Raw genomic sequence first — 13,234 nt, forward strand, 5'->3', positions numbered from 1 at the left:
AAAAAAAAAAGAAATAGCCTAATAACTAACAAAGGCCACTGAAAGCGGCAGGACTAGTTTTGACAGCCGTGAATAGTTAGTAATATGAGTTGTACCTAGGGCTGCTTTAAGAACTACACATATGGGGCTGGAGAGATTGCTCAGTGGTTAAGGGCACTGACTGCTCTTCCAGAGGTCCTCAGTTCAATTCCCAGCAACCACATGGTGGCTCACAACCATCTGTAATGGGATCTGATGCCCTTTTCTGGTGATGACAGCTACAGTGTACTCATACTCATAAAATAAATAAATTACTCTTTAAAAATGACACATTCCAGTCATTTCATTTCATAAGAAGGTTAGGGATGCCTGTAATTCCAGTACCATGGACACAGAAACAGCAGGTTTGAATTGAAAAGACCAATCTTGGAAACACAGCAAGTTCCAGGCTAGCCTGGGTTATGAGAGTGACAGAGCTGTGTGAGTGTAGTGATGCACACCCGAAATCCTAGTTCTTGGGAGGCTGAGGCAGGAGGATCACTGGGAATTCAAATACAGCTTAGACTACATAGTAAATACCAGCCAGGCACAGCAGAACTCTCCGGTAAAGGGAAGGGAAGGCCTAATAATTGACTTGCTTTCATTTTAAAATTCTAACTGTAAAACTACTAGAAAAATATATAAGGGGCAAAACTCCATAACACAGACTAGGCAGGGACCCCAAGAATCACACTCAAAACAGCAAAAACAGACAAATGAGCTCACATAACACTGAAGCTTCCATACAGCCACGGGGACAAGAGTGAAGACACACCTTACAGAATGAGGGCTGTAAGGGCTGGCAAGGGAATGAAGAAAGGACAGACACACAGACATACACACAATGAAGGTGGAATATACCATCTACAATATATATGCTATATATGCATGTGTATGTTAGATATGTATATACATGTTAGCTATGTAAATATGCATACATACATGGTAGACTCAAGAGCAAAAAAATCTAAATAAAATACAAACAGCTCAGTCCAATTTTTACTGGCATGAAAATTTTCCAAGTCCATGTTTTCAATCAGGAGCAATCAGAGAGTGGGAAACAGAGAACACAACTCAGAGACATGCACTGGAGAACTCAAGCAGCACCGTTTTTTGTTTTGGTTTTTTTTTTGTTTTTTTTTACAAAGAGCCTGAGACCAGTGACAGCAATGACAAGGCTGTGGCATCTGGAGACTGAAAGCAATTCCATTTATTTAACTTTGAAGAACAAAAGCTTATTCTTCCAAGAGAAAATCAAAACACATTTTCTGGGTAGGAAAAAAAAAGGAACCATTTTGACAGCATTGCCAAAATAAACCAGGCAGAATGTAAGTCAGAATGAGCTACAAAAGGAGTTCAAGCCACAGGGCCAGGGAGGGATGGCCAGAGAAGGAGAAGACAAACGCATTTTGTTTTTAGAAGAGAAAAGGAGAGAGGGGAAAAAAATCCTGCTCCCTCTGATGTGTTCTATCTAGAACACCCAAGGGTCCCTCTGCAGCTCTAAGGGTCAGCTAAGGACCTCTGTGCACAGCAAGAACTGCGGGTGTCCAGTCCTCTGTAGCAGAAGACAGAATATCTGCACATCGAGTACACACTTCTGCCTGTAAATTCTAACTCATGTCTAGATTACTTACAATACCAAATGCAAGCAAATGCTATGCAAATAGTTTATTGCACTGCATCGTTTAGGGGATGGTGGCATGGGAGGACAAGTGGACATATACAGACAGACAGACAGAGGATTTCCAGAAAGATTTTCAGTTGGATAGTGGATAAATCCAAAAGTGCAGAATCTGTGGATACAGTAAACTGACTTCAGCAAGTATAGATTCTGTTGGGGGTGGGAGGAGGGAGGGAGAAAGAGAAGGAGAAAGAGGGAGGAAGTGAGAGATCGGAAACAGGGAGAAGAACTCAATAACCCAATAAATAAGAAAATCTACAATAAATTAAGGTGCTGCAGTAAAGTAGCTTGGAAAACCCAATTTGAACAACACCTTTAAGGAAAAAAAAAAAACGAATTCAAAGATTTAATTCAACTACATAAAAACAGACCAGCCTTTTGTACTACTTTATATAAACTATGCATTTCCCTCTCTCCAAGACGAGCCCTAACTGTGTAGCCCTGGCAGGCTAAGAACACACTGCGGAGCAGGCTGGTCGCCAACTCAAAGAACTGCCTGCCTCTGTCTCCTGAGGACAGGGAACAAAGGTGTGTGCCATCACACCCAACTATTGCTACATTTTATAGCAAATCTTCTATTCAGTCCCAGGCCAGAGATTTCAGCCCAGATGAAAACGTCCAGGTTTTCTTGAAAGTCAAGTCAAATCAAGCTTTCCTGAGAAACATAAGAAACCCTTAACGAATATGTAATATTTTAAAGGTCAGTGACTACTCCTTGCTTCTTTTTCTTGGTCCATTCTCCGTATAATTCAGCATAGACACAACCTAAGACCCATCTTTCTTGAACCAGGGTGACATCTGTGACAACTAAAGCCAGGCTACCTGGGTTCCACCGTAAACTCCAATTTCCTCATAATTCCAAACAAGTTACTTAAACTCCGAGCTGAGGGAATTTCACCTGCAAAGCAAGATACTCAACAGTCTCACAGATTACAGGCACTTAATTTTATTATTCTGTCTGCTTTTGAAATTTTTAATTTCCATAATAATTTTTTTGTTTGTTTGTTTATTTCAAGATTAACTACAGTAAATTGGAGTCTCAGAGAATATGTTTCCTTCTTGAGGCCACTAGGTGATTCTTACTGCTTTGGACAGCACACACCAGTAAGGCTATCCTCCACGGAGAGCCAACTTCATCGCAGATGCCACCTCGGCACTTGCCTTGACTCCATGCACTGATATCTTTCCTTCATATAAAACAGGAGGTATGGACATTTAAGAACTATTTATTTCCAAATGAGTTCACACTGGTGTGCCTCTAATAGAACCAAATTACGTAATCCTAGTAGGTGTCAGGGTGCTTTGTAGTTCTAGAATGATCAGTAGAGATGTTCACTAGCCAGGGCCCACACTTCTTCCTAAGGATTCCCCATAGGCTGACTGGGTCAGGCCTAGCATTCTATCTTGCAATTCAGAGATGTGGGTACAAGTCTTGACTCTTCTGTCCAGTGATGTGACCTTGATTGATAACCTACCCACCCATGTACCAGATTCCTCATCTGGGAGGATGGTGTGGTTAGTGTGAACCTCATTAGGAAAGGTTTATAACTATGACAATGGTAGTGTCGGTGCTGTGTCCAGAAAGCTAGAATCCCACACTAACACTAGCTGCTGTCCAGAGCCACACATTCACCCTCTTTCCTAGGTTCCTCTCAGCTGAGAAGCCAAGCTTTTTTTGCCCTGTTTTTCCTCTTTAAAGAAATCACCTAGGCCAGGTAAGGTAGCCCACGCCAATAATCCTAGTACTCAGGATGCTGAGAAAGGACTATTGTAAGTTCAAGGCCAGCCCAGGCTACATGGTAAGTTCCAGGCCATCATGAATTACAGTTGAGAAACTCTTGTCTCAAAAAAATAGCCTGGCGGTGGTGGCAAATGCCTTTAATCCCAACACTTGGGAAGCAGAGACAGCCGGATTTCTGAGTTAGAGGCCAGCCTGGTCTACAGAGTGAGTTCCAGGACAGCCAGGGCTACACAGAGAAACCCTGTCTTGAGAAAAACCAAAATCAAACAAACAAACAAACAAAAAACAAATAATCAAACAAAAACAAAACAGAAAACTAAAAAAGCTCCTATTTACCTCCTAAAATTAAAAGGAGCCAGATCTCCCCCAACACAAGCCTGCAGGAACTAGCTCTAAAGGGGGGCCAGTACCTCCACGCTTTAGAGAATTAAGAAACACAGCTCCCTGAAGTGACTTCCAGAGTGTCTTTAGCCCTTTGAACCTGCAAGCTATTACAGAAGCTTCAAAGACGATGCCCTTCCTGTCCTCCCTTCTGCCTCACCCACCAAGTTCAAATTACCTCAGGATACCAGCAGCACTGCCCAGCATGTCCAGCATGTGCAGCATTGCAACTTCAGAGACACTTCATTGCCACCCCAAGGCAGGTAGTATCCTCCCCATGTGCCAATGAGACATAAAAGGCTGCTGTGCCTGGTCCAAGGCTTGGTGTTAGAACAGGAAACAAGAGAAACTGCACCTGGCAGCCAGATCCAGGACATAGGCTCAGCTCGGTCGGTCTACGGTACTGTCGAGGTCGCGTCTGACCTCACTTCCTTTATATGCTTCAATACCCCCACCCCCTACCCTCTGACGCTGAAGTTCCGGCAACAAGCATAAAGACAACAAATGCTCCTAGAGCCTGAGAGGAAGGGGTCAGAAGAAAGCTAAGCCAACAGGAAGTCATTACAGGGAAGTAGCTGAGCTGAGCTTTTAAAACGTCTAAACAAAGAGGCTGTCACCAGGTCTTTAGAGCACTCCAGGACACCTGTGGCAAAGAACAATATTGTTCCTGGGATATCTCAAAGTAAGGTTCCTACTGAGGACTGCGGGAGGGGGAGAGGGGTAATATTCCAGCTGCTGGTACACAATAAGTGAGGAATGGTTTTCCAATTCAATACAGTGGCCTGCTGGAACCAGTATTTTTCAAATGCAGTTTACTTAAACAAGGTAAGAATGAAGGTCCTTTGGTACGAGATATCTTGTGTTGTTTTGTTTTGTTTGACCCAGAGTTTCACTGGCCATTCTCAAAGTCACAATCCTCCTGCCTCAGCCTCCCAGGTGCTGAGACAGTCCTGTACTCCCATTCCAACCTGTTTTTTTTTTTCCCTTCAGATAGAGAATGTAAGGAGCTTCCAGGTTTTAAAGGTTTATTTGTCGCATATCCTAAAATTCTGGATTTTACCCTTTCCTGAGTGCAAAGCTGTTGTAGTGACACTAGACACTTGAGCCAATGCTTCTCCCAGAAGGCTGATTCCTGCCCCTCGGCCTCCACCACTCTGTAATGCTCTCTTTACAAGGGGCTCCAGGCAGACAAGTATTCACAAAGCCCCGAGACTCACGGCTACAATCCCAACAGTTTCAGGGAGGCCCTCGCATTTCCTCTGTGGCCAACATCCTCAGAGAGCTCCCCAGCCCAGCCAGCCACACTCCAGCCCCAATGTCCCCAAAACTACAGCTCACCGGCTACTCCGTGTCACTTCGCTCCCTCTTCACAGGTGTGACAGGCACATCCCCGTTGACGCTCTCAATCCCACTGACAGACATCAAACTTCTGCGCTCCTTCTGGTTTGACTTGTGTTCCACTTTCGTGACTCTGAACCTGAGGACAGAAAAGAAACGTGTCTGGAATCCACTTTTCCAGTTCCAAGCAAGAACTGTAAGTTAAAGAAGAAAAAAAAAATTCACCTGGAGGAAACCAAAGAAGCTCAGACTAAAGGGAAAACAGCAACAAAATTGTTACTGAACAAGAGGGGCACACTCCCCTGTAGACACTTGTGCAACATCCCTAATAGTTTATGGAGCACACACAAAGTGATCACAAAACACTTAGGCTGAATTGCTCTGTGGCCTCAGAGTTGTGGTTTCCAGTGGTAACGTTGCCATTAACCACGGAACGCTAGGAAGAGCCACTTACAACACAAACGAACGTAACCAAGATGACCACCGCCATAATGAGTAAATACCCTCCATCCCCAGCATCTAAGAGGGGGGTGGACTTTGAGCCCTGAAAAATGTATATTGGAGCTGAGCTAAGAGTTTTCAGCACATTTTTCAAGGGGAAACAGAATGTGCTTTGTCCACACGGCTTTGGGTTCTCGTTCACTGCGTTCATAAATTCCCACGACTCTGCCTCTTGATAAAAGTCTGGTCATGAGTTGCACTGCTCTGCCATGAGTGGCCAACAGCCCTCGGCCTTGTCCTTATAGCCACTGTCACTCGCAACAAGACTCAACAAAATTAAAGTTACAATAAGAACTTTTAAAACTGATGGTGTTCCTTGGATGTCATGAGCCTAAAACTAAAACCCTTCTCTGAGTCACCATTTTTAGTTCTCACAGAAGCCCTAAGAAGTGGCTGTGACTGCCTTCTCACCTTGGGCAGGGAGCAAACTGAGGTACAGTGACTGAATAGTCTTGTAAGTAGTGGTACCACGACTGGATCAAGGTAGAAGCAATGAGTCCAGGCAACATTTCCTAGAGGTTTGGCCTAATTTAAACCCAGGACCTACTCAATCTGATTCCTGCATGGGTGACCTTTCCCAGTGTGTCACAACCTCCACAATATGCTTCCTGTATAAACCCTCAAGCCACATGAGTGTTCCCTGCAAACCTGACCATGTCAAGTCTCACTAAGATGTCCATCCAACAGCAAGATCTTTACATCACATGTGAGTCACAAGGAAATGATGCTCTGGAACTGAGGGACCCAGGTGACAGCAGAGGTGACCACAAAGAAAGCAGTCACTTTATCTGGCATGGGCCTTAAGTGGCAGAGACTGGAAAGTTCTGGACCAAATCTGTATTTGAGACAGCGGCCTGGGAGTCAAATGGCACACACCACCCCAGGTTGCTTTCACTAAGAACTCCTTCACAGTATCTGTCACCACTCTCTCTGTTTACAAACCTGTAGAGTCAGAGTGGACAGAGCCTCTGGCTCTGGGTAGCTGTGTGAAAAGCCATACACTGACCTCATCATCTGTTTTAGATTCTCACAAGAGAAATAGAAACATATGTTCTGGACACAGTTGAGAGTCTGGGCTCCATCTATTTACAGAGATTAATTAACTCCTAATCTTAATTAATACTTGTTCTATATGAGCTATCAAGAGCTGTCTGGTCTGTCAGAAACACCCAGGATCCAAACCGGAACATACTAAAAAAGCCAGACTCATGAGAACTTAACCCCAAATAAAAAGCTAAGGATAAGCCTGTAACCATAGCAACCAGGTCCCACACAAGCAGCATCAAGACCCCCTTACCTGCCCACAGAGAGGACGGTGACCTCCCCTTGTCGCCGCGGCCGGCCCTCTTTGGTCTTGTTGGTGGGTTTTATGAAATGCCATCGCTTGTGCCTGCATCGCTGGCACACGTCCCGTTCAACGACACCTCCCACTGTGTGCAGATGGTGACCGCAGACATGCTTCCCTGGGGTGGCTCCTGGTGACAGGGGTCCAGGACTCACAGGTGGGCTCCCTGGCGTGCTAGGAGTGACAGGGCTGAGGGGAAAAAGAAAAGGAGAAGGAGACAAGGTAAAAAAAAATGACTATTTAGGAGAGACCCCAGTGAAGCCAGTTGTTCCCTGAGATGCAAAAACAAACCCTTCAACTGTACAAATGAACTTTGTGACCTGGCTCTGGGCAATAGCACTCAGCTCTCGGCCCTGTGCAACAGCTCTTCATTCGAACAGTGATAGCAGTCGGGCTGGAGAATGAGCCACTGTCTCCAAGGAGGCCACACAATTTGACTTCACATTACTCTTTTCCAAAACTCCAATTCTCCTTCTCATGCAATCACACTGATTTCTCACATACAGCCAAGAGTCGGTCTGGAACGCTAAGCTAGACACCCTGAATGCACCACGGAAAGTTAGAATAGTAGATCCAATGTGACTACTATAGCAAAGAAAAAACTTCTAAGTTAAGGCAAAGAAAGCGGTATTAGAAATAGATTCTGTTGTGGTTGACAACAGAAGAGGAGCTAATCATCTCCTAAGAATGTCCTATGTGCTAATTTAATAAATCCCGATGGCTGTCTATGGTATATGCATTAATTTCCTCACCATAAAAATGAGGACATTGAGGCTCAAAGAAGCAAAGCATCTTAACCCAGTATAAATTGCACCTAAGTGATTTTGAGAGCCAAACCTAGAAAGTCAGATTGTAGCCCCCCCACCCCCACATTCATGCCTGTAGCCATGCACAGTACTTCAGAGACAGTGGTGAGCAGTTGGGTAACCTAGAAGGCATTTGGTCAGACCAGCTAAGACATAAAGAGCAGAATTATAGATACAAGATGTCAGTTACTTTCAGAAAGCACATACCAGTCCTATGCTAGCAAAGGAGGGAGCCAAACAGCACAGGGCTGGACTGAGATCAATACCTAACACCTGAGGTGTGCAGCAAGGGCCCCAAAGTCACACAAAATCCAGCCTCTGGGCTGCCAGCATCCAGTGGACTAGCACACTGCAAAAGCAGTCCAGGCCACATTCGAACTGAGCAATCGAAATAATAACTATAAATTCTCACGTGCTCTTTAGCAATGCCCTTAAAGCTGCTCAAATACAAACATACAGTAGGACCTCCCTGACAGAAAGAACAATGTTATTGACACCAAGTATTAGAAAATGGAGCTCATCACTTGCATTCACTCAACAATTATCAGTGATTACACAGTCCAATAATAGGCCCACAGTCAACTGGGTTCAGGCTACTGGGAGCTAGTAAGTACTGAACACCAAGTATCTATGGACAAAGGTAAGAGACATCAGTCTTTGTGTCCTACACTGCATCTCCAGCATGTGCCTCTCAGTATTCAGCACGACTCCTCTAGTGTGCATATACAACAGGGCCCATCTGACAGACAGACACATTCACAGTACAGATGTGTTAGGTGCACTTGGCAGGGGTCACATACAAAGTAGAAGCTCCTGCTTAGCATGGAGCTTAGCATCCCAATTCAATATCCTGTCACGTTTTGCATATTCTCCGGCCACCGAACCATTCCCAGGTGGCCTGTCTACAGAACCGGTCCACATCAGCACCGCCCAGAACACCTGGCACAGACAGCACTTCTTTCTTGTTGACCTTCTTCTGGTCCCCAGAATCCCCAAAATTCTAACCTGTACCTCTCAGGAGGTCTTCCACACCCATCTCTAGGCTGCAGTGCCTGAATCCTTTCAGAGCAAAGATCTGTGACTGCCCTGCTCTACTCAGCACTGTATCATGCACCCAGTCAGCATTCCTAGTTAGAGAAATTGAGAATTGTCTAGACATCTAGTTATCTGTAACTAATACAGGGGAATCAGGTGCCCAATGACCATAACCTATAACCAGTAATACAAAAAAGATGATAGCAGGTATTCCAAACTGTTATCATTTAATTACTGTTGTTCATAAAGGTCTCACAGGACCAGAAGTGCTCTGTATTCTTGGTAATAATTGAGTGAAGTTAGCACAGCAGTTTGTAGACAATGGGTCTATGGAACTCAGCAGGCTCAGTTCACTTGTCCATCAACCAGCAGTCAACTACACATTAGAGGCAGGACACAACCACTCTCAAGCTCTGAATCTGCTCTTTGACTCTTCGCCAAGAACCTCACTTTCACCATTACTACCATTTACCCCAAGTGTTCTCAACCACGGTCACTGAGATCTATGCTGATCCAAGGATTTCTCTGAGGCCCTGAAGAAAAGTTGTCTCAAACCAGGAATAAGCTTGACAGAGCCAGTAGAGGCCTTGGGGGAACTGACTTCATCATGACAACTCAGCTCTCCTGTGGGTATCAGTTCCATGGCCACTGCATGCTCCGTCTGTGGAGCACTTGAGATATCCTGTGTTCCCCTTGTGCAACACGTTTGACTGGCTTCCTGTTGACTTCACCCATTGTATGATAGCTTTCTACTGACTGGATCCCATTTTCCCCATAAAAGCTGTATTTGAGATATGCCTCTTAATAAACTTGCTTAAGCTGTGCCATCAGCTTACACAAGAGCTCCTCCTGGTCCCAGCTTTCTGTCTTCTTTACCTTCTAATCCCCAGCTCTTGCCCTCAACACCTAGTGGGTCCTGGACCCAATTCCCGTGAGCTCGGGTCACAGAGAGATGGTCTCCTGGGAATACTGTCAGGGTGTGGAGACATTTTAGGTGGTCACACTTTGAAGGAGAGGGATAGTGCTCTGTCATCCAGTGAGCAGCGATGAGGAGCTCTGTTCAACAGTCCACCTTGAACCAGCCATTACTCTCAGCAAAGACTTGCCTGACCCCAAATGCCAAGAGTACCTAAGGCTAGAGGCCAGCTCCGGCTAAACACAATACCAAGGGAATCAATTCGAACAAATGAAAACTGTCTTTATCCACTGGAAGAGAGGCACTCACCTTTCAACATCTCCCACGCTGTTATCAGCTACCATAGCTTTCAAGATATCTGCATTCGCTGAGGAAAAGAGAAGAACGAAATGAGCAATCAGAGTCATGTTAGAAAAGCTGTCGGTGAGATACCTCACTCCTCCTCTCAATCCCCGGAGGCCTGGACGAGAAAGACGGAAGGTTTACTTCCCAGTTGGCTAACTGCCTTTGCTCTGCTCTAGGACTACAGAAGTGCCGACATCAGGACAAACTTCAAATTTATGTGGCATGGGAGGGTTTAACTTAGAATTACAGTGTTCATTCCTTAAAACCTCATGGATGTGAGCTGTCCACACACTGAACCCAAGCTTCTTAGGACTGACCCACACCCACATCCTAGGCGACTTCTTACAGAGTGGCCAAAGCCTGCTGTGAATGTCAGGCATCTTTTGACTATTTAATTGTCAAGGCCAAACGCTATTACCAACTCCTAACCTTTTCCATTGATTTTTTTTAAAGCACCGTTCTTATGACTAACCACAATAAATTCTCCAGAGAGGAAAGAGTAAAAGGATTACGATTTACCACATGAGCCAATGACAGGTAGCATGTAGCAGATTACATCACATGACATCCCCAGAGAAGGACAATTAATGCTAGTTCTAACTCTGCTGCTCGGCGAGTTGAAGGTTAGGGTCCCCGTGTTGTGTGTTTCACAAGCTGACTTCCTTTTTGCCCCCCCCACTCCCCCCCCATCCATCCTCCCTTTATGGCCTGTGGCATATCTGTTGCCTTATGTATAAAAGAGAGTGAGTTTCTTGTCATTTTGTTTTCTTTTGATCTCCAGTTTCTACTACCTCAGGAATCATAACACTTCACTGCAACTTTTGGGAATCCAAGGGGCGGGGGAAGCGGTGTTTTTAAGAAATATTTACACATCCCTTTCCTAAAAAAGTACATTTTTTTTTTTTTGCTCTTCACAATTGTGAGGGTGTCCAAATGAGCTGCCAAACATGAGTTTTTATTGTAAAACCAAAAGTTTTCATTATTTAAGAAAAAAAGCCCTGAATTCGATCTATAATATCTTCACCCATACAACAAAAAAAAAGACACATTGACTCTGACACACTTCATAATCTGGTGATACACGTCGCTTTCCTGTTGGACGGATAATGGGAATACAGGAAAAGAATTTTCTTTCAGATAACAGGTTGGAGTGCTGCTTTGGTTTCCATGGCTTTGGTCCCCCCAAAGGCTCCTGGGTTGAAACCTTGGTCCCCATTACAGTTTCTCTGCATGCTGCCATTGCTATCCTTGGCTTGGCACCCTTTGATGCTGCTCTCCCTCAAGTCTGGTACATGACGGTAGCAAACTGGCCATGTGGGAGCTGGAGCTATGGGAGACGGTCTGACCTTTTGAATCCAGTGAATCCCTGCATGTGAGTCCTAGCCTCCACGAGGAGAGAGCCACTCTCTCTGGCTTCCTGGTTGTCCTGTGTTCTCTGACTTTCCCCCATGCTCCCAACATGTTGCTGTCCACTAAGGTGTGACCCAGCCAGGTGGACCTTTACCTCGGAATCCAAATCAATGAGGCTGCCTGATCTTGGACCTCCATCCTCTAAACTGGGAGCTACAGCAAACCACTCTGCTTTTTAACAAGCACTAGCTCCGTGAAATCCATTATAAATAACAGAAAATGAACTAATAAAGAAGTATAGTCTCGCATATGACTTAATGTAAAATACACAGTAAATGGCCAGTTTGTACGTTCCCATAATTTACCAAACGTGACCAAATAGGGAAAAAAAATAACAACAAAGGGAATGATGGCACTGTAAAATCTATAACAGATTTTACAGTGATAAACATTCAAAAGAAAACTGTTTAAACTTACCTGGGGAAAAATTCCCTATAAATGACGAGTGCCCATTAAATAAAATGTGGAATTATTTACTAGTTCTTGATGCTTTCCAGATTCCTACACAATGGCAGAAAAACCCTGTTGACCACACAAACACTACTCAGTTTGGCGCTCTAGAGAAAGGTAAATTAATAGAGAGCACTGGGGTTACTCTAGTTCTCAGGATTAGGAAGAAAAATGATAGGTGTGTGGGTGTGTCGAAGAGCTCTTAAAACCCTGAGAATTTCCTGAGTGAAATTTCGTGAGTCAAACTGGAGTGTCTTTTGTCATTCATAATGAGCCACAGGATCAAACTGGAGTCTGATAACAAGGTGAGTCAGGGTTGGACCGGTAATCAGAGGATAGCAACTCTGGCCCTAGCCCCTAGCTCCCAATGCCTGGCTCCCCACCTCTAGTTGTTCCCCTTTTAACAAACCACTGAATGTACCAGCATATTCCTGCCTTCTGAGAGCCATTCTAAGCAAACTGGCAAACCTGAGGAAGGGACTGTGTGGATTCTCGGATTCCTAGTGTGCACATTAGAGGAACAGAGCTGACATGTAGAGCAGGGTAGCCTTGTGAACCGGAGCCCTTTGCCTGTGGTAGACCACACTGATACCCGCCCCGGGAGAGTCAGAAGTGAATTAGATGGTACATCGAGCTGGCATTCGGAAGTGAAGAACTGCTTGGGTTGGAAGTCCACGCACATCCTATATTGGAGGCGCTGGAGAGATGAGTCAGTGGTTAGAGCACATGCTGCTCTTGCAGAGGAGTCATCGGATTCCCAGCACCCATGGGAATAGTCTTTAAGAAATATGCAGTGTGACAGCACATCATCACAAAATGTGCCTGCCCAGCAGATCAGCTACTATATCCAAACCCCAAAGGACCTAAGCTAAAATTGATTTCCAAAATGAAAGGCACAAGCTTAAACCCTAAGCAGGAATGCCACCTTGGGAAGCCAGCTTATCATTCTAAGTTTGTACAACTGTCCTTTCCTTCAGCCTGATTTTTTTTTTGTCCCCCTTCTGGCTTAAATCTACATTACAATTCTAATAAACCTCAATTTTACTTCATTAAAAAAAAAAACCATTATGACTACCTCTGACAAATTAAATTATACATCTGGCAACTTAAAAATACAATGTGGGAAACTGCTCATATGTCAGTAATACAAATGGTTAAAGCTATGTACTTTGGGGGTAAACATAGGAAGATATTAACAGAGAGCATGTGCTGCTTCTTATTCCTTTTTAATTTCTTTTAAAAAGTTCAGAGTGCAGTTATAATTTGT

General features: G+C 44.5%; 1 protein-coding gene across 4 annotated transcripts in view; it reads right to left on the reverse strand.

Annotated features, from left to right (window-relative positions):
- Rell1 (RELT like 1) overlaps positions 1-13,234 on the reverse strand; it is a 98,193-nt gene that overhangs the window by 8,020 nt on the left and 76,939 nt on the right. For all 4 annotated transcript variants that reach the window (XM_031342377.1, XM_031342376.1, XM_031342375.1 and 1 more), the window contains 3 exons: positions 10,072-10,129; positions 6,958-7,194; positions 5,160-5,298 (listed from right to left, as the gene is read on the reverse strand). In XM_031342377.1, the coding sequence (XP_031198237.1) occupies positions 5,163-5,298; positions 6,958-7,194; positions 10,072-10,129 (431 nt within the window). In that variant the 3' untranslated portion in view covers positions 5,160-5,162. The remainder of the gene's footprint in view (positions 1-5,159; positions 5,299-6,957; positions 7,195-10,071; positions 10,130-13,234) is intronic.

The sequence above is a fragment of the Mastomys coucha genome, unplaced genomic scaffold (genome assembly GCF_008632895.1).
Source record: "Mastomys coucha isolate ucsf_1 unplaced genomic scaffold, UCSF_Mcou_1 pScaffold22, whole genome shotgun sequence".
In the NCBI taxonomy this organism is placed as follows: domain Eukaryota; kingdom Metazoa; phylum Chordata; class Mammalia; order Rodentia; family Muridae; genus Mastomys; species Mastomys coucha.